This window comes from Phoca vitulina, unplaced genomic scaffold, assembly GCF_004348235.1.
Source record: "Phoca vitulina isolate PV1807 unplaced genomic scaffold, GSC_HSeal_1.0 scaffold4, whole genome shotgun sequence".
NCBI classification, from domain to species: Eukaryota; Metazoa; Chordata; class Mammalia; order Carnivora; family Phocidae; genus Phoca; species Phoca vitulina.
Window position 1 is genome coordinate 45,493,316 of NW_022589707.1, and position 24,126 is coordinate 45,517,441.

General features: G+C 42.3%; 1 protein-coding gene across 5 annotated transcripts in view; it reads left to right on the forward strand.

Moving 5' to 3' along the window:
- Positions 1-24,126, forward strand: part of RAPGEF5 (Rap guanine nucleotide exchange factor 5) — a 508,053-nt gene that overhangs the window by 276,825 nt on the left and 207,102 nt on the right. For 2 of the 5 annotated variants that reach the window (XM_032401955.1, XM_032401956.1), the window contains exon 1: positions 4,964-5,296. The exons of the other annotated variants lie outside the window; for them this stretch is intronic. In XM_032401955.1, the coding sequence (XP_032257846.1) occupies positions 5,066-5,296 (231 nt within the window). In that variant the 5' untranslated portion in view covers positions 4,964-5,065. Of the gene's footprint in view, positions 1-4,963; positions 5,297-24,126 lie in introns of those variants that run through there. 5 annotated transcript variants of the gene reach the window in all.

Below are 24,126 nucleotides of genomic sequence, written 5' to 3' on the forward strand. Positions count from 1 at the left end.
GGTTCAGTCCATTTTGATCATTACACACTAAAGTGTTGGCAGGCTTCAATAGGGAGACACCATTGTATGTAGGTTTTTTTATTTTTAAGGAGCTGGTAAGGAATGCAAAATATCTTAAATGGAGGAAAAATTTAAAAATGAGGTGCTGGGAAGGGATGAATTCCAAGAAGACTTATCACGGTCCTAATAGCAATGAGTGTTAGGAGACTCATTAGCATGACCTGTCTTTTGTACATTTATCAGGAGGCAAGCAGGTGCACAAGGTGTGGAAGAACACAAGGGAAAGCTCAGCCAATAGATACTGTGGTAATCCTGGGAATCATATGGGACTACAAGAATTAAAGGAGGAAAAGCCCCAAATTTCACACACCTGGAAATGGAAAGTCATCTGCTGAGTGTGCTCCAAGGGCCCAGCTTGGGAAGGGGAAAACTGTCTTGCTCCTCTGCTGTCCTCTGAGCAACTTGGTTTAGTCCTACCCTTTGCTGTCAGCCTTGTTAGCACACCGGCACTGGCCTGTCTCTCACTCCCATCCTCTCTCTCTAGCTCCAGCTCGCCCTCTGCCCGCCGGCCACATTTTCATCTGGGTGCCTTCTAGTTTAGTCAAGGTGAACTTCCGTGAAAAACGAAATCCTCAAAACCAGCTCCTCCCACCTCCCTGACTTGTCTAAATCTAGTGACATTTTTAAAATGTAATTGCTTAGGGACGCCTGGGTGGCTCAGTCGGTTAAGTGTCTGCCTTCGGCTCAGGTCATGATCCCAGGGTCCTGGGATCGAGTCCCGCATCAAACTCCCTGCTCAGTGGGGAGCCTGCCTCTCCCTCTCCCTCTGCCTGTCACTCCCCCTGCTTGTGCTCTCTCTCTGTCTCTGACAAATAAATAAATAAAATCTTTTTAAAAATTTTAACTATTTTAAATAGGTAATACAGATACATGTTTTTAAAAAACAAAAACCATAAAAAGTTACACATGAAAAATCTTCCTTCTTTCCTTTCCCCATGTAGCCAGTTCTGACCATTTGCAAGAAAGTTCAAGTTTCTTCACACATATAAATAGCAGTATCAATTTCCTTCCTTTTTACTCACAGGGGAGTATGTTCTTCATACTTTTCTGAACTATGTGTCTGGTCACCTATTGTTGTATTACAAATACCTCTAAATGTAGTGGCTTAGAACAATTTATTATTATCTCTCACAGTTTGGTGGGTTGACTGGGCTCAGCTGGGTAGTTCTTGCTTTGGTTTCTTACCTACATGTGGTTGTAGTCAGATGTTGGCTCGTGCAAAGGTGAGGTGAAGACTCAGCTGGACTGCGTGTCCAAAATGGCTTACAGGTGGCCAGCACTTGGTGCTGGTTGTTGGATGAGAGTTCAGCTGCCAGAGCACCTCCACACGGTCTCTCCAGGTGGCTTGCTGGCCTCCGAGTGGGAGCATCCCAGGAGTGAGCATTCCAGGTCAACTAAGGGCTACTTACAGAACTAGCACTGTTATTTCTGCTGTATTCCATTGGTCACAGTAGTCACAGGGCTAGCCCAGTATAAAGGGAATGGAGGAAGAAACCCTGTCTTGTCATGGAGGGGGGTGGTGAGTAGAAAGATCATATTGCAGAGAAGATCTTGGGGGATACGAGGTCCTGAGTTGGTCATCTTTGTAAGATACAATGGGTAATACCACCTGAAGTACTTTTCTTCCCCTCCTAACACATGTTAGGCCTGAGGATCTTTCTTTGCAATGTCTGACATCTCACCTCCCCCAGTTTCCACTGATCCCACTAATTCAGACCCTCATCTCTTTGTAGTTAGTTAAATGTCAGCATTATCTTCCCAGTCTCCAATTTCCCCTCACTGCAAATAGCCAATAAAACATTGTGTTTTCTTACCATAGGTATTTCCATAAATGTTAGCTTTGACCATTGTCATTCTCTTAAGTAAAAATAGGCTCTGGTACCTGAGTGGCTCCGTTTGACTTGGGTGATGTTGGCACGTATAGTTTTACATGTTTTGTTTTGTTTTTTTAACTTCCAATGTTGCAAAGCTAGGAGATTTCCTGTAAAAATCCAGATTAAGCTCCTTCTGAAAAACTGAGTTCTCATATGTGGAAAAATTCTTCAACTAATATGTTCTTGATACTGAACAAAAGAATAAAAATCAGGTCCTTGTAACATTTACATTCTTGTTGTGGAAAAGCAGATAATAGATGAAATGAATAAGTAAAATATAAGGAATCTTGGATGGCAGTAAGCTCCGTGGAAGTTTAGAAGGAGATAGAAAAAGGAGTGGATGGGAAGGGCTACAATTTTAAATCACATGGTCATGGAAGGCCTCACTGAAATGGAGACATTTTAGTTTAAAAAAAAAATGAAGGCATACAGGAAGGGAAACATGGATTTCTAGAACCTTGCTTTCAATAGGGTAACCCAGAACCATCTGTGGCTAAATTTATATTAATTAAAATTAAATTAAAATTAAAAATTCAGCTTTTTAAGCACACTAGCCACATTTCAAGTCCTCAGAGGCCACATGTGGCTACTGGCCACAAGACAGATGGAGAACATTACCACCATTGCAGGAAGTTCTGTTGGTTAGCATTGCAGACAGAGGGTACGGCAAGTACAAAGGTCCCAGGTCGGGACATCGCTTGATTTGAGCTAAATAGTGGCATGGCTCTTCCGTTTACACATTTCTACATTCCCTGTTGTCTGCCTTGTATTATGGCTGTGTGGCAATTGACCTTTATCACCTTAACCCAAGCCAACTTTCCAAAAGCCCTTACAGATACTGAGTTTTAGACTCTTGATCAGTGCCCTAGAATCCATGGGATAAAGTCTCAACTCCTTGGTCTTACATTGAGAAGCTATGTGAAAGAATGGGAAGACCAAGAAACTGGGATACAGAACACCTATGTTCTATTTTGGAGCAGAGTAGGTTCATGGTGTGATTCAATAGGTATTACCAGGGGTGATCTGGCACAAGCCATAACAGAGTTATGTTGACCAAAAGTGTCCTGGAGCACCTCTACTGGACCAGGACTAAACTAAATGTCTAGTGGACCTCTAGTTGGTGTTTCAGGAGGAAGTCTGGAGTATGGGGTGGCATTCTGGGGCTCAAGACGATGACTGATTACCAAATGGAACAGAAGTACTTAAGCATTATATAAACTGATATAGTCTTTTTTTTTTTTTTTGAAGATTTTATTTATTTATTTGACAGACAGAGACACAGAGAGAGAGGGAACACAAGCAGGGGGAGTAGAAAAGGGAGAAGCAGGGAGCCTGATGCGGGGCTTGATCTCAGGACCCTGGGATCATGACCTGAACCGAAGGCAGACACTTAACTGACTGAGCCACCCAGGCGTTCCTAAGCTGGTATAGTCTTATATGATAACACAAGGGGGATTTCAACCTGGAATAAATATATGTGATAGGTATTTGGAAACTGGAATGGACTATAGAGTTCATTGCAGAACTCTTTCCAGTAAACACACACAACTGAAGGTGACAGGATTTAAAGCCTTCTGCAGTGTCTGACCAGCATGCATTCTGATATTTTCTTCCAGCTTCTCCATTATGCTACCCCTCTCTCTCAGCACTATGACATATTCAGTGCCCAATAGGTTCGGTGTCATACCACCTTGTGTTTTTCTCATGCTTTTCCTCCTTACCTGAAGGATCCTCATCTTTCTTTTTGCATGATTGAATCTTCTACTCTCAACATTATGGCATAGCTCAAACACCCTTCATTGACTTTTTTTTTTGCCCATCTCAGGCCAGAAACGTTTCTTACTTCTGTGGCCTGGAATGCTCATTCTCCATACTCACTTGGCAATTACTACGAGTACAAAGCAATATCTTTGTTTTTCTATGTGTTTTTCTACTCCTGGGCAAAAATCTTAAGTTCCTTGAGGGCAGAGATCACACACAGGTCATTCTTCTTTTTTTCTGAACTTGGCCATATTTTCCCATATGATGGCCAAGCATCTACAATGTGAGGGGCTGTTAAACCAACTGAGAGCTTTGACCTGTAATCCTTACCTGCCAATTTTTTTTTTTTTACATGAATAAACTTACTCAATTTTAACAAGTCTTGGGCAAAGATGGGACCCCAGTGTCCTACTGGTAAGGAGTAAAAGCCCTAGCTGGCCCTTGTCGAAGACAGACTGCATGGGGATGTGAAGATTCGGGGCCATCTGGACTGTAAGGCCCTGCTGGGAGAATTTCACTCCAGATGCTCCACTCTTCCTAGCTCCTGGAATGGCGTAAACAATGATTCACACCATGGTAGGCCTATGCAGTTTACCAAGCACATTCATCACATGCATCAGGCTTTCAGGGAAGGTCAAGTTCCAACACGTTAACTGAGATTCACCTTCAGGTCATCAGACTTGCATCTATTTTGCTAAACACCTATCCTAGCCAACGCAAGTTTTCTCCCCTTGTTCTTTAGCGATGAATGTGCCAAAGAGGGGACAGTGTGGAGGCAGTTCTGTCTCAATGGTGTTTGACTTGTACCAGAATATAGAGCCTATTTTGAAGTTCTTTGGCAAAAACCGTTTTGAGGAACAGCGATTACGGTTTGGGTCTAGACTGTGCAAAAAGCAAGGAGGGGCCCAGTTCACACGGTCCAAGTCCAAATCAACCCAGGCTGTTAGGTAAAAGGCAGTGAAGGGAGACTTTTCAGCCTCAAGGGAATTGGGGGTGGGGTGGGATGGGCATTAGAGTGGGTTTGGTGGAGGATTCTGGGAATCCCGCACCTGTGGATGAGCGGGTGCCCAAGCTGTCCCACCCCTTCCTCCTGGGTTCCGGGAGTGGCTGAGGGGGGCCCGGCGGCGGGCGGAGGTGAGCCGCCGGAGGGGGCGGGGCGGGGCGGGGCCCGGCGCACCTGGGCGGAGAGGGGGAGGTGCGCGGGGCCGAGCCTGCCGGGGGCCGCGGCGCGCGCCAATGGGCAGCGGCTGGCAGCGCGCCCCGCGCCCGAGCCGCAGTCGCGCCCTCTCGCTGCCTGGCGAAGGCGCGGACGGCGCGCGGAGGCGAGCGCGGGGGAGACTAGCTGCCGGCGCCGCAGCCGCCGTCAGGGCATGAGGATGGCTGTGGGCTCCGTCAAGATGCAGCCGCCGTGCGAGAGCCCGGCCCTGGCCGCGGCGGCGGCGGTGGCGGCGGCGGACGGCGCCCTGCGCCGCAGCCCCAGCGCCCGCGAGCAGGAGCGCGAACAGCCGCCGGCGCCGCCACGGCCGCGGCTGAGGGACCTGCCGGCGCTGCTGCGGAGCGGGCTCACGCTGCGGAGGAAGCGGAGCGCCGCCGGGGCCCGGGTGAGTGGCCCGGACCCGCCCGGCCCGAGTGGGCACGGGCGGCGCGCACGTGGAGCCCGCGCCCACTCTCCCGGGCCGCAGAGGGGGCATCTGGAAGTTGGGGAAGGTGGCGGAAGGGGCGCCCTCCTGCGGGGTCCCGGGACGGCGGGGTCGAGGGGGGTGCGCCCCCCACCCCCGGTGAGCGAAGGCTTCCCCTTCCCCCAGATGCACCTGACTTAACCCGGGGGCGCCTGGATGTAGAACGGCGGACCGTGGGCATCGCCGGAAGAAGGGCCGTTTGCCTCTCCCCAGAGGGGAAGCTGCAGGTGTCCCGGACCTCACAGTCCGCCAGCCCTGTCCCGACAGCAAGCCTCAGGCCCCACAAATGGGAGCCCAGTTCGCGGGAGGCGTGAGACGTGTGAGCTTGTTTGGGACGCCCGGTGGCAAGCGTTGGGCAGCGGGTCTGGTTGTGGCCGCCGCTACCACCACCGCCACCGCCGAGGTGGAGACACAGGAGTTGGAAGTTCCCGGGCGAGCTTCTAGCTCCTGGGTTCTGGAGTCTCCAGCACTTAGTCCTTGGTGACGCTCCCTTGAGCGGGAGGGTGCGCGCCCCCCACCCCGCCAGATCTTAAATATTGACTTCCCGATGGTGTGTTCAGATATGATTTCCTGGTGAGGGAGTGTCCCTGGTTGTGCATCTACGTGCATTTAATGGCCTGAGCAGGTCGGACATGTTTTGTTTGTTAAGAAAAGCGGGATGGCCCGCTGATTTTCTCCTGGGACCTTCCACAAGCCTCTCAGGAGGCCCTGCTGAGGCCTCAGGCCAAGGGGCTGACTTTACTTGGGTTTCCCCTGCCCAGCAGGGCTTTGGGGCAACTTTGGTAGGTTCTAGTCAGTTCTTTAGAATTTGTCACCATTAAGCAGGCTTTACTGAGAAGATGCAACAAGGTAGATTTTTGGGGGGCTGTAATAAATTGAAGTCTTGGTTGCCTGCTTTAAAAGAAGACCTTCCTTGCTGGAGGACCTGTAGCTCTTACAAAGATAGGTTTGTGGAAACGTGAGAGATGGAGAGAAACCTTTGTTTTGGTGTGGCTTCCTTTGGGCGAGAAGGGTATGAATTGGTGTAGGTCTTCAACGTCTCCAGGTTGTGTTTTGGCTTTCTTACCCATTTTCCTTCCAATGCAGGGATGACTGTACATGATCTACCTCAGAAGGATATTCTGAGGATTAGCTGGATGTAGGACGTCTTAAAGTCCATGAGCAATGGAGTTAAGGAATTGCCCACAAGTGACCTTAAAGTGGGGCATACCAGATTGTCTGCAAAGAAAGCGAGGGAATGTGTCCCAAAGATGTGATAGCTAAATAAACACAAGAAACAGAGTTATAGACTTTGCAAGAATCTAGGGAAAAGTAGGTCAAATTGTGTTCCTATTATCCTTGACAGTTACTTTTTCATGGCACAGAATACTGAAGACGTGAGGGCAGCCAGGCAATCTGTGACGGGAATTGCTGAAGGTTTCTGTATAAATAGATCTGTGTGTTCATCTGCATAAAGGCTTGTGTTTCTTGCTGCCTGGGATGATGTTGTGTGCCTTGCCAATATACATATTTGCTCTTCTTAATTATTCTGAATGTGGTTACTTCTAATAATACATAGTTCATTAACCCTTCTTTGATCCTGATACTATATTACTTTGGGACATTCCAAACACATTTCATCGTGCATGGCCAGTTTTTTTATTGGGGAAAGATTGTCAAAATTTCCAATGTTAGAAACCCATACTTTTCAACTATTTCCCCTTCCTTTGGCTTTGGAACCACCTTTGTGACTTTGGAACCTTCCTTAACAGAGATAGGAAGGAGTTTGAAAGAAAGAAAAAAACAGGTGAAATGTGTACCTGTATTAGTCTGTTCAGGCTGCTGTAACAAAATACCATCGAGTGGGTGGCTTAAACAATAGAAGTTTATTTTCTCACAGTTCTGGAGGCTAGACAGTCAAGATCAAGGTGCCAGCCGACTTGGTTTCTGGTGAGAGCTTTCTTCCTGGCTTGCCTTCTGTCCGTTCCTCAGTGCACGTGGATGGAAAGAGAGATCTCCCTCTCTTCCTTTTAATATAAGTCCACTAATCACATCATGGAAGCTCCACCTTCATGACTGAATCTGCCTTGGAATACCTCCCAAAGGCTCCATCTCCAAATACCGCCACCGGGGTAGGGCTTCAACATATGAGTTTTGAAGGAACACAGACATTCAGTCCATCACAGAAGGTTTACGTAGGAAAGAGAAAAACAGGCAAAATGTCTACCATACCAGCTGGTGAGCATCTGGGGTCTCCTGGTTAGCCCTTTAATTAGATCAGAGATGCTCATGCAAACAAATCATGGCTTAGATCCTTCTGTGGACTTTTAGTTTTATATTTTATGGGCTGCACCTCCAGATTATAGCTGAGTGATTGTAGGGACAAATAAACACAAATTTAGTACCACTGGTTAAAAAAAAAAAGCAGCTCTAGGTATTACACAAGTTGGTAAGAAGGTTTGCAATTTCTGTATTGACCAAGATTTGATTTAGGAATACTTGTGGAACTTGTCCATGCTGCCTTGGGCTCTCACAAATCTGGACAATCTGACATCAACTGTCATCAAGTAAGCTCTTTGTAGGTTGTGTTGCCCAACCCATGTGCCTTGTAGGCTGTCTCTTACCTGGAAAAATGAAGCTGACATTTGGTTAATACAGCAGAACTCCTGTGTGCCTTGGTGTAGTCACTTCTAATCATATTGAATTCAAAATGCAAACTGATCAAGACTCTGCACTCTTTGGGCTAAGTGGGGAAGGACTACAGTTCGCTTTGTGGGAGGACCCTAGCTATCTCCTAAAATAGTGGTAAGATAAGGCACAGCTTGAATTCCCACCAAAACCCTTCAGTCACTTTTTAAAAACTGTGTTATGGAGATTATGAGAAATAGTATGATAAACACCCAACCTTCAACACTTACTAACATTTTGCCAGTCTTGTTTCATTTATTTCTCTTCCCCACTTTTTTTTTTGTGGGTGCTGGTGTATTTTAAAGCAAAATCCTAAACATCCTATCATCTCACTCATAAATGTGTCAGTTTACATTCTCTGATAAGGACTTTTTTCTTTAAAAACAAAAACAAAAAACGAAGACTTCTGGTGTTTTTCATGCCTAAATATATTAACAGTGATTTTTCTTAAAGATTTTATTTATTTGAGAGAGGGAGAGAAAACGAGAAAGGGGGAGGGGCAGAAGCAGAGGGAGAAATAGACTCCCCGCTGAGCAGGGAGCCCCAGACATGGGGCTTAATCCCAGGACCTGGGATCATGACCCGAACCAAAGGCAGATGTTTAATCGACTGAGCCACACAGGTGCTCCTTAACAATGATTTCTTAATATGATTCCCATATTCACATAAACTCAAAGATCTCTTTTTATTTATGATCTGTTGGAATCAGGAACTAAACAAGGTCCACACATTGTATTTGGTTGTTAGGTTTTTAAATCTATTTTATTTTATAATAGTCTTCCTTCCCTTCTTTTTTCATGCCATTGGTTTGATGGAGAAAGAGAATACAGGTCATTTGTCTGGTAGAATGATCCATTTTCTGGGCCAATTTCTCACTTGTGTCATTTAGCTTGTTTCTCTCTTCCCCATGTCTCCTATAATATGGCAGTTAGATGTAGAGGCCTGATTAGATTTAGGTTCAAAGGCAAACATCCTTTGTAGATAGTGCTGTTAAAATCTGTTGTATCACAACCACAAGACACATGATGTCTGCATATGTCTCTTTTGGAGATGTTAAGATTGATTAGTAGGTTCTTACCTTTCTACCTTTCACCTAATGATTGTAACATCCATAGATTGTTGTAGCCTAGATCCATTTCGTTAGGGATTGCAAAATGGTGATGATCAAAATCTATCAATTCTCTTGCATTTATAATTTGGAATTCTGTCTGTAAGGAACTTACCCTCATGAGCTTTTTGGGTCTCCTGAAATTCAGATTGTGTAGGAAAGACAGGGAAAGTCTTAATTTTTTTCCTTTTATCAATTTTCTGAGTACCCTAACAATCTCCCATGATAATCAATGAGTTTTTCTTCTTTAAGTATTATAAGAACTTATAGATCTCAATTTATTTGTTTCAATCCATTGCAGTCAATATTTTTTTGGACCCACAAGTTGTCCTTATCTGCTGTATACTTTTTACAAGGCCCCAGTAGTCTCTGATACCTTTCTTGCTTTTTGGCACAAGATACCCTAAGCTTATCTTGTCCATTTCCTGCTCCAGACCTGAAATCAGCCATTTTCCCAAAGAGTCCTAATTCTTTTTACTGAAAACCTTTTCCTTCCAACCTTTGCCTCTTTTAGTGGTTGCGTTATTTTTTACCTTGGTCTTATACCTTCCATCTTAAGTTTTTGTTTCTTCTTAAATTCTTCTTATCAGGCTGCTTCTAAGACTGTCATTTTCTCCCTCTAATAAAATAGCTGGTAACTACCATTCCCTCTTTCTATATATACTGTCAAATTGCTGGCTTATTTTGGGCTTTGGCGGCTGTGATCTTTTCTGCAGTGTTCTACCACTTTCTTCATCTCTTCAAAATCTGTTTCATTTACAGCAGACAGAATGATTCACCAATTGTGTCAAATTGACTGTTCACCAAACAGTGACAGTCTGCCTTTGGATTAGTCTTCTCTCCCCTGATTTCTTCTCGCTCAGGCAGGGTCCCTGAGGCATGGCAGGTGCTCTTCAAACTTGAGAAATTGGAAGAACAGCTAGTGGCTCTCTGCATGAGGTTCTCTCTTTTTCATTTGTAGTCTCTACCCGGATGATTCCCTCTCAAAAAAGAACAAGGTAGCCTGTTTCCTTTGTCCAAGCTGGAGTGTTTTAGGTGCGACTTAACACCCTCCCCTGCTGGACCTAAGACCTTATTGACTGAGAAACACATACTGCTTCAAGTTGTACCAGTATGCCCGATTTATAGTCATTTTGTAAACATATCTTACAGGCAAAGCATATAATTTTAATTCGTTCTTTGTATTTAAATTCAAATCAATGGCTAACACCTCATAGCACTTAATTACGTGCCATGTGTGTTCTGACACAGACTTCATTTAGCCCTCACAACAAACCTGGGAGTTAAATGCTGTTATCTGCATTCTACAGATGAGGAAACTGGAACAGAGGTGGAACTTGCCCAAGATCACAGAGGCAGAGGGAGGTTTGAAGCTAGCCAGTCTGGTTCCATACATAGTCTCTGCTCTGAATTGACTCTCTGGTTTTCCTCAAATGCACTGAGGACAAAGGGCCTATTTTAGTCTAAATTAATTAGCCTTATAGTACCCGAGAGTACTATATTACCTTACCACTCGGAGAGTGGTCAGTAAATGCTGTCGATAATGCCAGATGCTAATCTTTCTTTCATTTGAGCACTCCGAGTCTTATGATAGACCTAGTGGGTGTGGGGGCAGGGAGAAGGGGGAAATATTGTGGTTATAGGTGAATGGTAACTAATACTGACTAAAATTAAAAGTAGCATTCAGTGTGTCATAAGCAAAAGTCACCCAGGGCCACCTCGATCAAGGCTGATACAAAAAGTTTGTGAATTCACCTGCTTACTTTTTTCTTATCTGTTTATGGTAGCCTGCCAGAGATCAGGGCCATTAAGGGAGGCATGCATCTTCCAGGGAAGGTGAGTCAGATCAAATATGAGGGACACGTGATGATCTTATTTGAGAAACATTGACTTTGTACCAGCTTAAACCTTGATATTATAAACCTATGTTGACCATGGCTACGAATAAAGTAAAACTCCACGAATACTACCTCTAAAAATATTTCACAAGAAAGAAAAGAAATTATAGATTCATTCTACTTTAATTTCATATAAATTCAAGTAAAAGACCTCAGTGGCAAGTTAATGCCATATTTACTTTCTTTGTCTCTCCTCTGACCCCTGGCGTAGGCTTTGTTTACATAGTTAGATCCAAGGAAAGGAACCTGCGCTATGGCTTCAGAAACTGGGTTTCCATCCTTGCGTTAGTTATTCTTGGAGTTCTCCAAGCCTCCACTCTTCCTCCAGAATGACATACATCATGGGTCAAGCTTTTCCGAGAAGAGAGACAATGTATGGAAAGTTTGGGGTACATTGGAGCTTAAATTTTTCCTTCCCCAGCTAGATGCTTATTCTGGGCAAATTGACATTTATAGACATATTTATAGGAATCTAGTAACAAAAAAATTTTGCTTTTGTATGCAATGTCAGATTTCATGTTTTTAAAAAAACATAGTATCCTAACATATAGTGAATATCTTAGGTGGTAGCTAAATACTGGTACCATAACAAAATATTCTGTTTCACATTTGCCCTGTTTCTTAAATTGACTTGGCAGTAATTGGTAACTTGTGTAGCTGAAAATAGATGGAAAGGTGGGAGATAAGTCACTGGTGATGACTTTGAGTACTTGTGATTTTTTTTTTTTCTCAATGTTGCATAACAACCTTTCTAGGAATACCGATAATCCCAGTAATGCTATGTGATCTAGAACTAGTTCGTGAGAAGTTAGAAAATTTCATGTGAAGGCAAAGTAGTTAAAATCAATGACTTAATTTTTTGTGGTCAATTATTATTGTGATAAATAATTCATAAATGGATGTGAAAAAGGGATGGGCTACAGACACCCCTGTGGATACTGGCATGTCTTTGTCAGGTTAGGATGTCAATAGTTCCCTAAAGACAGGACATATTTTCACCTCTGAGGAAACTACAGTCTAGAGAGGTTACGTAGGTTTCCCACGGTCACCCAGCTAGAAAGTAGGAGAGGCAGAATGGAGCCCAGGACTGTCTGATTCCAAAGACTATGGCCTTTGCTCGATACCCTGTTGTCGAAGACTTTGACATAATTATAGCCTGTGGTATACTGAAAGAGTGGATGCACAAGACATTTCAAGGTAGTGTAAAACATAGCTCATTTTCTTTCCGGTGTCTCCAGTAATGGCTTCCAGGATCAGTCTTTAATTACTCACAGGGTTGACAATGGTTTGGGCAGCAGCTGTCCTGCATCTTCCAGCAATACCAGCCATTGTACAAGAAAGAAGGCTTGGCATGACTCATCCCGGAAGCCATTGTTTTCCCAGGAGGGTTGGAAGCTGACTAGTTCCCCAGTACAAATGCTCTCGGAAATTTATAAAGCAAGCAGGTTCCTTTCCTGGCATGTCTAGAAGATGAAGAAAAAAAGGAAGAGTTTCTTGTAACCCAGGATTTGGGTTCCTGATGATGGCAGCTTGTTTGCTGTTTAAGAAACTTCAGGAAGTAAGAAGTGTGCATACTTGTCAAAGTAACTGAATCCATTTACAATTGAATAAAAGCATAGAGAATATACAAATATATTAATAAAATTAAACTTTGGTATGTTTGCCTTTTAATGTGGTATTACTACCTGAGGCAAATGGCTCTTAACTTTTATTTATTTATTTTTATCCCAGGCCTTTTTAAGAGTCAAAAGATAGCACCCCAGAAAAATGCACGTGTAGATGTACTTTTTGCATCTCTTTTCAGAGGGCTTGTCGATATCTTGATCCCTGGTCACCACAGACCCTCTAAAAGCCTTTCCATACTCTGTCTTCTAGAGAGTACCACCATGGTTTTATAATTATTTTACTTTTTATCTTTACTTCTAAACATTTAGCATAGTATTAAGCACTCACTCAGTTGTCAGTAAATATTTCCTTGAATTAACGTATTTTATCAGTGTGTTGAATTAGAAATTATTCGCCTCTGAATGTAGCAAATGCTTCCGTGGACCCTGGTGGTGGTGGTGGTGGTGGTGGTGATAACTGTTACTGTTTAACAAATCCTCATATCACACTTGTGGTGTTGGGATTGTTTGGAGTACTCCTAACAACCTCGTGTGGCAGTTACCCTCCTTGTCTTCTTTTTTCCCCAAAGAGGGGAACAGAGAGGTACAGAGGTGCAGATTTTAGTATCTCCCAAAATGAGGTACAGAGAGGCTAAGGAAGATGCCTGAGGTCACCCAGTAAGTAGAGAAGCCAGGAATCCAACCCAGGAAAACAGACTCCATATTATGAGGTCTACCTATTCTGCTGTATCCCCTCTCTAAATGAAATAATTAACGTATTACTTTAATTACAGTCTCTCTTTTTTATTTCAACGCTTTTGAAATAGGGATGTATATTAGAATTCATGTGAGCATTTAATGGGATACTTTTTCCCCCTGTGAAGCTATTATTAAATTGATGGTATGTCTTAAAATTTTGGTATCTTAGAATAAAGGAACTATAGTAAGTCATGTTTTAGTTTTTAAGTGTAGCTGCATAGTTTATTTTTAGAAATATCGAAGTAAATCACAGCTTTAAAAGGTGCATATAAACACAACCGTGTCTATTTATGAAGTGTGAAAAATGTGGGTTAAGATTATATTAACAATTTATATGAACACTGATATTGCTTGGGTAATAATTTAAATGTCAGGGGAGAATAAATTTAATATTTACCTACAAAAAGCATGAATAGTCTCAGAGTAATGTTGAAGACTGAAGAAACTGAAATTCTTTTAAGTGAAATTATATATATATATCTTATATTTCTGTGTTTTATATATAACTTCTTATATACAATATAATATAAATATGAATTTATATTATGTGTGATTATATATAATTTATAATTTATTTTTAAAATTATATTTAAATTTAATTTAAAATTTAAATATTTACACTTTAATTTATAATTTATTGTATATAATGTATATTATATAACTACATAATTTATTATACAATTTGTTATATAATTTATTGGTTTCACAGGTTTTTTAAAGTAAAATTTAAAAGTTAAACTTCTTATATAAATTTATTTTTTTTAACTAAGAACTATGAATATACTGAAATGATAATAGATTTAGACTTGTCTTTGAGTCACCACTTTGTGTGGTGAGTTGGCAGATCTTACCTCCTGTGACTCAGTTAAACTTTTAAAATTTTGTCTGCTTTGTTCATGAGGCATTGGCTTCTCCCTTATAAAAATGCTTTTCATTTTGCACTATTTGTCTTAGAAAAAAGCTTTACTAAAGTTAAAGAGCTCTGAAAACCAGGGCTTCTGCAGTCTAGCTGGTTGTCTTCCTGTATTTTTTTTCTAACTGGTCTAGCAACTTAAACTCCAGTCCCATTGGTGGTTTTGTTATTCAGTTGAATTTGACCTTGTCAAATCATTTACCTGCAGCTGTTCTGAGGTGTACATGCAAATACTTGTGATTGCCCAACGCTTACACCTTTGGTGCTGACTGTAAATTTGTTTTACTCTCTCCTGTTACTGTTGCGGGAAGTGAACAGCTTATCACTTCTGTTTGGTCTAACACTCTAAATATTGACTATAATGAACAAACACTACAAATGGTTCACTCCATCATTTTGTGCGAATTTATATATAGGTATGAAATCTTCTTTGGTAGAAAAAAAAAAGGAGGGAAGATGTGTGATGATACCTTTTAGAAACTAGGGCAAGTATTATGCCTATTTCAATCTCTTAAAATAGAACTTGATTGTGACATAGTAAACAGTTTTCTATATGTTTGTCACTTAATAGCTGTATGACCTGGAATAAGTTAAATAACCTTTCTGAGTTTCTGTCCCTAAAGTGGAATACCATTGCTCTATCATGAGAATCCGTAGTGTATGGATAGGGGACCAGTTTTCATTTCTTGTTGCTTGTCTGACCAAGGTCAGAGAAGTGGTCTTTCTCCACTGAGATGCCAGTTGAACCCCAGAACACTTTGGGACCTATCTTAGACAGATGGAAAGATGGATCATTAATATTCACCATATCTCTTGAGTTGGGGAGGGGGAAGATAATGCATATAGAAAGAGTATTTGAAGATGCAGGAAGAATCTGATTAAATCAAGAATCTGTCATGAAAAGAGTAAAAAGAACGTATCTATAAATCTATTTCTAGAAGATTAAATTGTTTGGCCATAAACAGAATTCTCTGAGAGGTATCAGAAGAGAACTTATGACAGCCAACCCTTTGTGTCCGGGGAGATCTTACCAGGAAGTTTTATCTTCTTTCAGATAAGAGGTTTGTTGCTATTTCTTGTCATCACTGAAAGCTGTTTCTCTGCCTCAAATTAGCATCAATATTTGTTTTCCTCTACTATTTTAAATTTATCACAAATCTTCAAATAGCACCCATTGAAGCATTCACATTTCCTATTCTTCTTGGCACATAACTCCTTTAAAAAAAAAAAAAAGCAATCTAGTCATAGTCTAATCTACCTTGAATATCTCATGAATTTTGAGCTTAAAAAAACCCAGCAAATTCAGTTCATTAGTAGTTGGCTGTTCACTCTGCTGTCTTTTATATAATGATTTACATTTACAAAATGCTTTCACATACATTCTTATTTTCCTGTTTTCATAACTCTGGAATAAAGCATTCCTTTCTTGTGTGGATTCAAAGGCAAGTTACTGAGTTTTTTTATATGCCACAACCTCAGCATCTGTGAAGCAAAGATAGGATGGTGAGACTAAGTAAATTAGTATGTGAAGGCTGTTCAGACAGAGGTAGTTATGCAGAGAAAACCTAGTGTGGGCTGCCACTGTTGTCATTGCCATCATCATCATCAACATCATTGTCTGAAATAACAGATCTGAGGGAGTCCAAGGTCAATCCCTTTGAAAAGCTGAAAGAGCTCTTACTGGTTGTACTGATAGCAACTGACTAAGAAAACTGAGGCTCAAACATTGCTGTCTTACTGAAGATCATAGTGAGGAAGTTAAAAGAGTGAAGGGCTCTGTAGCTTGGACTCCTGGTTAGTCCAAGGGTCTCTGTAAGGTTATCTGTGGACTCCCTAAAGTCCCTGTCTTTAGCTCTCTAAAGCTAAAAGAAGACCTCTCAAATTTTAGCATACTTGAGAATCCCTGGAGGGCTTGTGAAAACACAGATTCCAGGGCCCCCACACTTACAGACTTTGAATCAAAGTCTCTAGCATGGGTGGGGCCCAAGAATCTGCATTTATGTCAAGTTCCAGGTGATGCTGCTGGTCCATGGGCCACACTTAGAAGCACTGGTCTAAAGGGCTGCAAGAGTTTGGTGACCTTCATAATCAGAAAATTACTGAGGCCAGGACTCTACCTGGTTTTCTGTTTGCCACTTCCATGATGGAAAACCAAATCAAGATGGAGGACCATGCCTGTGAGAATTTTATTCAATTAATAATATTGGAAACTACCCCTTATTGGTTTCTACAGAGTGACTGGTAGTTAAAAAGGAAGTGATAAACATTTGAAACAAAGAGTTTATGGCATCTGTGCTGATTCTCCTGTTTGTCCATCCCATGTACTCTCTACCCTTTTTTGTTCTGCTCTGAACCTTGGAGGCTGCCTCTGGGTGTTCATCACTGGGGGCTTTGGTTTGGATTCAGTCAATGGAAGGCCAGGAGAGAGAAGTCAGCAGTATCTGTCCCTTGTGCTCCTTCTCTTCAGTGGTGATGGTGGTGACCATCTAGAACTAGCTACCACAGGGCAGTCACTCCTCAATCGCTTGGGTGCTCTCCAGCCTCCAGGGAAACTGTGTCTTTTCCTAGTACCTCCCACTTATGGCTTTTAAAGCCTTGTTGTTTCTGGCCCCTGTGTGCTGCAACATCTCCTGTGGGGTCTCTGAACCTTGCCTGCACATCTTTGATAGGCTCTTTGCTGAGAGGACCCTTGCCTGATGTAGGGGCCCAAGGAAGAGCAGCGTTGGGAAGAGTGACAGTAGAAGGGATAGGCCTGGGGACATTGGCAGTGATTGAGGCGAGGAATCCAGCCTCTAGCCCCTGAAGTTTAAGTAGAAGATGAGGGGTGAGGAATGCAGGGAAGGGGCCTGGCCTCTAAGGTGATCTGGGCTCAACAGAAGGTCCTGTGAGGTCCCCGGTAGGAAGCTAGAACTTGTGCTAGAATATGACAGAGTGTCCGTCCTGCCTCATTCCTGTGCATGCATTTGGATGGCTGGGGTTCAGAATCAGAGAAGCTTTTACATGAAGAATTTACATCCCTTCTCTATGATTGCCTTACTTTTGTTTTTTGGTTGTTTGTTCTTTTTCCCCTGCCCCTGCCTTTTTCTCAGACACCCTTAGCATTGCTAGTCTATACGTAGGAGCTATAAGACCTTTATGTGGTACTTTGATCTTGGTTAATTTTGTTGCAGTATATTGAACATGTTCTGAAATGCCTGGGAACACTGCATTCACAAAGTAACAAACAGTTGAATAGGATAATTACACCTTCAGTTCCTTTGCCCAGGGGTTCCAGTGGTGGGCGTGTCAATAAGATAAAAACCATTTTTCATGGTTTTGGTGCTCAGCCAAGTCATCTTCTTCAGTAACCTCACCATGAAGCAAGGCAACAACACAAACTCATACCAATTCTGTGTGTTTATCCGTTCTTTTATATTGAAATGTTATGCTCAGGGTAAAACTATTTCACACCCTTTATAGATCGTTTTCGGGTAGTACAGGTGGAATGCTACCAACATCTAAATATTGTGTGTTAATCAGTGAAACACTTAAAGACAAAACAGCCTCTCGATTTCAAATTTTTTATTGTTGAAATTTTTTAGGAAGAAATAAATTTCTCTATGAGGGAAAATTAACTCTAGAATTTTTGTCCCTTTTTCTGGGTTTTCATATATTTACGTCTTGGAAAACATGGATGTGTGACGGAGTTGGGGCTGTGACCTCCTATAATTGAGGCAAATCATAATGAATCCCCTCATGTTACCCAGTGTGGCACAGATTGAAGGCATACGAGCCCTTCGTGTTTCCTCCATTTCCCCTCCTTTCTGGTCAGTCATCCACTGAGGCTTGGTGGCTGGGCACAGAGGAGAGGAGCCCTGCTCTGCCAGGAAGGGGATGGAGCCCAAGATGAGGACTGCCCGGAAGTGGTGGTGTGTGAGCACCTGCTAGTGGAAACTGACCAGAGGGAGTAAGAGGGATTCCAGTGCAAATGACCCTGGTGAGGGAGTCCAGATCCTTTTCAGACAGCAGAGAGGAGCTCAGTGTGGAGGAGTGGGCTGGCTGCGCCTCAGTCAGGCAGGCTTTCTAGTCTCCAACGCTTGCTTGTTTCCATCTCTAGTCTAGAGCACAAGTCCTTCCAATCCCCCTCACTGGGGAAGGAGCTCTAACTTTTTTTAGTATCTCTTTCTCTGGGTTGGCCCCAAGAAATCTCTGGTGAGCCTTTCTCCTGGTTTTTTGAAGACCATCTCCTTACTTCCCTTGGAATGAGCTATCCATCTTCCTTTGGGTCTGGTTTCCTTTGGCTGTATCATCCCTGTTTTCTTCTCCTCCTCCCCTCCCAACCTTTGTTCCCTTAAGGCTTTGTGGGTGGGCTGTCTGCCCAGAACGTCTTCTGTGAACTAGCTTGGCCTATTTGCTTTCCTTGCTTCACTGAACAGCCCTCCTATTTCTTCATCCTTTACTGGTTACCTGGCCCCCGCTGAGGGCTGTTTCATATGGAAGAGGATGCCAGATGCTCTTCTTAGGAGTTGGGGTGATTCAGCCCATTTTTGCATGTTAAAGAGAATTATGTTTAGACCCTCGGGGAAGTCCTCATCCAACCTCCCTTCAATTTTTTTAGGTGATTGACAGCATTTATATCATTCTCTCCTCCTCCCGCCTTTACTCCCTCTCCCCTTCCCCCAACCTCCCACCCCAAAAGAAGAAGAACTTTTGCAAGGGTAACCACTATCTAACTGGTCTGCATTGTGGGATGGAGAATTTATAATTGTATTGATTGCTGATTAGCATTACATTTTCAAAACTACATCCTTTAAATAGGGACTTCTGTTTTGGTCAAAGGATGTATACAAGAAGGCATTGCTCTCGGAAGAAGTAGGACTGTGAAATTCAAAACCCATTTCATTTCTTTTTTTTTTTTTAAGATTTTATTTATTTATTTGACAAAGAGAGACACAGCGAGAGAGGGAACACAAGCAGGGGGAGTGGGAGAGGGAGAAGCAGGCCTCCCACTGAGCAGGGAGCCGATGCGGGGCTAGATCCCAGGACCCTGGGATCATGACCTGAGCCGAAGGCAGACACTCAATGAATGAGCCACCCCAGTCCCATTTCATTTCTTAATGACTGTCATAAATGTAGAAGCTTCTATGTAAGCAATTAGCTTTGGGAGTACAAGGCTAAACAGAAGACCAAGTATAGTGGATTAATGATTTTGTTCATTATTCTCTCACTGCAGGCAGCGTCTTGTAACATAGCACCTGCCCTTCCCATCCCAGACTGCCGCCCAGCGCAGTCATCCCCACTTTGGCATTTCCTGGTATCTTTCCTTCCTTCTAAAAATCTGTGTTATACAGAACTATCTGACTTGTCAGTCAGGATAGTCTAGGTTTTGCTGCAGTAACAAAAATACACAAAAATCTGTCTGGCGTAACACAACAAAGTTTATTTATTGCTTACAAAAAAGACCCTTTTGTGAGTCTGGGCACTCTCCAGGGTAGCTGTCCTCTGTATGGTGGCTCCGCTTCCATCTTAGGACCTTTCTGTGTCATCACCCTCCACAGTGACTACAACCTGTGAAGAAAGAATGGGGAATTTCACATCGGCATTTCAGTGCTTCTGCCTGACGTGACTTTTGCTCATATCTCATTGGCCAGAGCAAATCCTATTACCTCACTAATTTCAAAGCACTGGGAAAGTATCCTCTTTCTAGGAGCTTTGATGAAGAAGAGAAGAACCAATATTAGTAACATCTACCTTAAGCATCAGAAGCTCAGAATACAGAAATGAATAAAGCCACAATCCCAGTCTTAAGGCCAACAAGGGAGATAAACATGTTAATAGTATTAAATCTAGTTTTACAGAACCTCCCTGAGCCTGGAGATGAGAGGAAAACTTAAGAGTAGAGGTGACATAGGGCTGGGGTTTGTTGTTTGCCAGCTTCAGATCTACATTACCTTGGTAAGGGTGGTATCTGATTTTATTTTTGTGCTGTATAACATCCAAACTCATAATGTGGGATACAGCTCTAGGAAATAGGCTTTCTCTTCTCTAAGACCTCAAAAAAGAAATGAAAGCTGTCAGCAATAGAACAGATCTGCTAGTTCATATGAAATGCAACACAAAGGTATCTTTTAATGAAGACTTAACAAAAACTACTTTTACTGAGCAATTATGCCACTGACAGTTCTTTGATCTTAAAAATTAAACTCGCTATTACAGTATGAAAGGAATAAAGGCAAGCGTAAAATAACAATCAAGGTTAGTTATTAGGCAATGAAGGTTACATATACAGTACTTTGATTTGCCCACAGATTCTGACATATTTTACATTAGATATAAATGTGAGTGGTGTGGTAACGGTGCAAGGAATTTGTTTTATAAACAAGAGAAGAGTCTCATCCTGAAATCTAATAAAGCCATATTCTTATTCTCCTTCACTGCTTTGGGCCCCACTGGCCTTCCAGCGGGTGCTTCATCACACTGGGCATGCTCCTACATCAAGGCCTTTGCAGGTCTGAACCCGTTTTTCTTCAGATAACCGTTCACTTGCTTTGAGTCTTTGCTCAAAGACCATTCTTTTAATGAAGCCCCTTGGCCACTCTGTTTAGGATTGTAACATCTATCTCCTTCCCATATCCTATTCCTATTCCACCTTCTAACATAAATAGTTGATAATTTGCTTATTTGTTTTACCTATGGTCAGTCTTTCACCACTAGTATGTAAGCTACCCAAGGACAAGGATTATTGTCTGTTTCACACATAGTTGTATTTTCAACCAGTTAAACCACTGCTTAGAGCATAATAGATTCTCAGTAATACTTATTGAGCACATGGGTGGGGGTTCCATTAGAGTTCCTCTAAACTGTACACAAGGTTGTATATTTACATGTATTTCCTCCTATAAACCATGATCACTTTTTAATTCAGTATTATAATGTGCCAGCTACCATTCCCTAGGGGAGCAAGAGTGAGGATCATTTAAGGAGCTCATAGTCTGGTGGAGAAACTTGTTTGATTCTGCCTGTAATATTTAATTAAACGTAGCAAGTATTGGAGTGACTAATGCATGTAGATATTAAATAGGATTCCTGAATTCTAGAAGCTTACTGTTTTTAAGTGTGACAGGCCAGGACTGAAGATTTGTCTCTTCGTGTCATGAACTTTGATCAAATCCCTCTCCCACAATGTTTCTTGGTTTAGTCCAGTGGCTCTCAGATTTTTCCTCTGTCATGAGACACATGAAGTACGGTGGTGGTGCTCACATGCTTGACCATTCCAGGGGTATATTGAATTCTTGATCAACAACTAGTGGATTGATTTTCTCATAAGAATTCCACCAAGCTACACATGAAGTTGTTCTTCACCTCTGGTTTGCCCACTTAGGAAAGTATACTGGGAAAAAATGTTTTAGAATATCAATCTGCTTTGATTAAAAAAAAATTATTCACAAACCTCAGTACTTGTCTTACGAATAATAAAGTTCTTGTGGCATATAGCACCTAAGCAAAGGGTGTCATGACAGCTCATTTTAGAATAATTGGTTTAGAGGATATATACTATGAGGAGAAAGGAGATTGAGCTTGATTAGTAAGATATAAGGAAACTACTGGGTAGAGGTAGGATTTGAGGACTAACTAGTTGGTAAGAATAATAGGTAAGGAAGACCTAAGAACAGGTCAGGGCAGAAAGGAACATGGCGTGTAATAGGGACATTGAGGGATGGGCCTGGCTGGAACCACGTTCAGGGTTAAAGGGTTGGACTCGTAAATTGAGGGAAGATGATAGGTAACTTTGAGTTTGGCTTTGTATTAACCTTGTTATCAGCAATGGAAAATGTCCATGGAAAACCTGTGTACTGTAGAGGTTACCAGACTTTGTGTTTAATGCCCTAGTAAAAAAATTTTTTTTTTAAATAAGAACAGTGAGCATAGCATAACATACAGAGAAATTGAATCACTATGTTGTACCTTGAAACTAATGTAACATGGTGTGTCAACTATACTCAAATTAAAAAATTAAAAATAAATAAGTAAAAAGTCACAAAGATTCACCTCTAAAAAATAAAATAAGATAAAAAATAAAAAGTGAGAACTAACTTGTGACTTTGGACTTCATTTTGCCAAGTAAGGGTGCAAAAAATTCAGTAGGTCTTATATTTCATAAGAGAAAGACATTTTAACACAAGAGCAAAAAAATCACACAACCCCCTACTAAAGGACTGCTCTTCATGAGTAAATAAATACAGCTTTATAGAAGACTAGCCACATTGTCCTTATTCTTTTTGTGCCTCATGATGACATTTGGAAACTACTTCATGAGATACATATGTGGGTTTGGGGGACAGAATAAAGTTGAGACTATATGTAGACATGATCTAACAGATGTCAGGTGGCAGTCACCATCAGTTGACAAAAACATTAGAAAGATCAGTGTAGGTGGGTGGTGTGCAGAATGGAGAAAGGAGAGGTTGAAGGCAGGGGAATCAGGGGGCTATAGTCCAGTGACAGAGGCCAGGGTCTGACATGGTGGAGGTCTTGGGGATGAGAAGTCAGAGTTTGGAGAGGACAGGATGCTGGGATTTAGTGATGTCCATTCTGTTTTCGTGGGCAGCTAAAAATCAGCAAGAATTCAAAATAAATTTCTGATTTTGAGAGGAATATAACTCTGTCCAAAGTATGACCCAAGATTATCTGTATTCTGTCTTAGATTCCCAAGACTGTTATTTCAGAAATGATGAGAGGGAGAGAGAGCGCGAGTGCGTGCAAGCTGGTGTGCTTGAATGAAAAATTGTCCTTGTGCGTGTAAGTCACCTTATGTGAAGGAAGAAGAAAGGGGATGCTTTTTAAAGGACTAAGGGTGGTATTTATCTTTAGTACATTTTTTGAAGTTTCAATTTTTTGGTTCTGGGAAGGAGAACTAAATTATGGCAGTCTGCTCCCATTCTGGTGGTCCTGTCAGAGTTGGGGCTGCCTTGTGGCCTCCAAGCAGGTGGAACGGAAGCCTCCCCACCCCCTTCCCTCCTTCCCTCCCTATACCTTGTCCTTAGGCTGCATCTGCTCAGTGCCAGGGCTCCACCTTCAAAGCCAGATAAGCTTTGTACCAGCTGCCTTCACAGCCAACCTTGGGTTAAGTAGGGGAAGGTAAGGTAGAAGATGATAGCCTATGTGGGAAGAGAGGCAACTGACTAGATATAGAGGGGAGTGTTTATTTCCTTTAACCACTCCTGACTCTTTCCAGTTCTTAAGTTTCTGTGTGAAGTCCAGGGAACTGTGGCCAGAAGATACTCAGAGCTGCTTTTCACAGTAGGCTCAGGTAGAAAATTGTGAAGTTCTGTAGCTGTTCACATGAAATCCACCTCCTCCTGCTTGAAGGTGATGGTAACAAACACCACTCTTTCTTCCTTTCATAAATTTCACCATGGCTGTTGTTTCCCACCCTGTTAGATGAAGATTTGGCTCATTTACATGACAAATATGCCCCCCCCTTCCCTGTTCCTCAGGTAATTGACTTGTTATTGGGCCAGAGTACAGTGGAGGCTTTTGTGTTCACATAAGCTTGTCTCTATAATTGGATTTGGGACTGAGTCAGTCAAGGGTCTTGATTGCAAACAAGAGAAGCCAACTCTGAAATTACTAGAAGGATGTTGGAGTGCAGGTCAGCCTGCAGAATTATTAGAAGACTGGAGGGGTAGGTTTCAAAAGGGGCAGGAACCCAGGACATTTACAGAGAAGAAGCCACTGAAGGTAGGGATGAAAAGCACTGAAACCAACCAGCCTGGGTTTCTCTGCCACTCACCAACTGAATGGCCGCAGGCAAGTTACCTAAT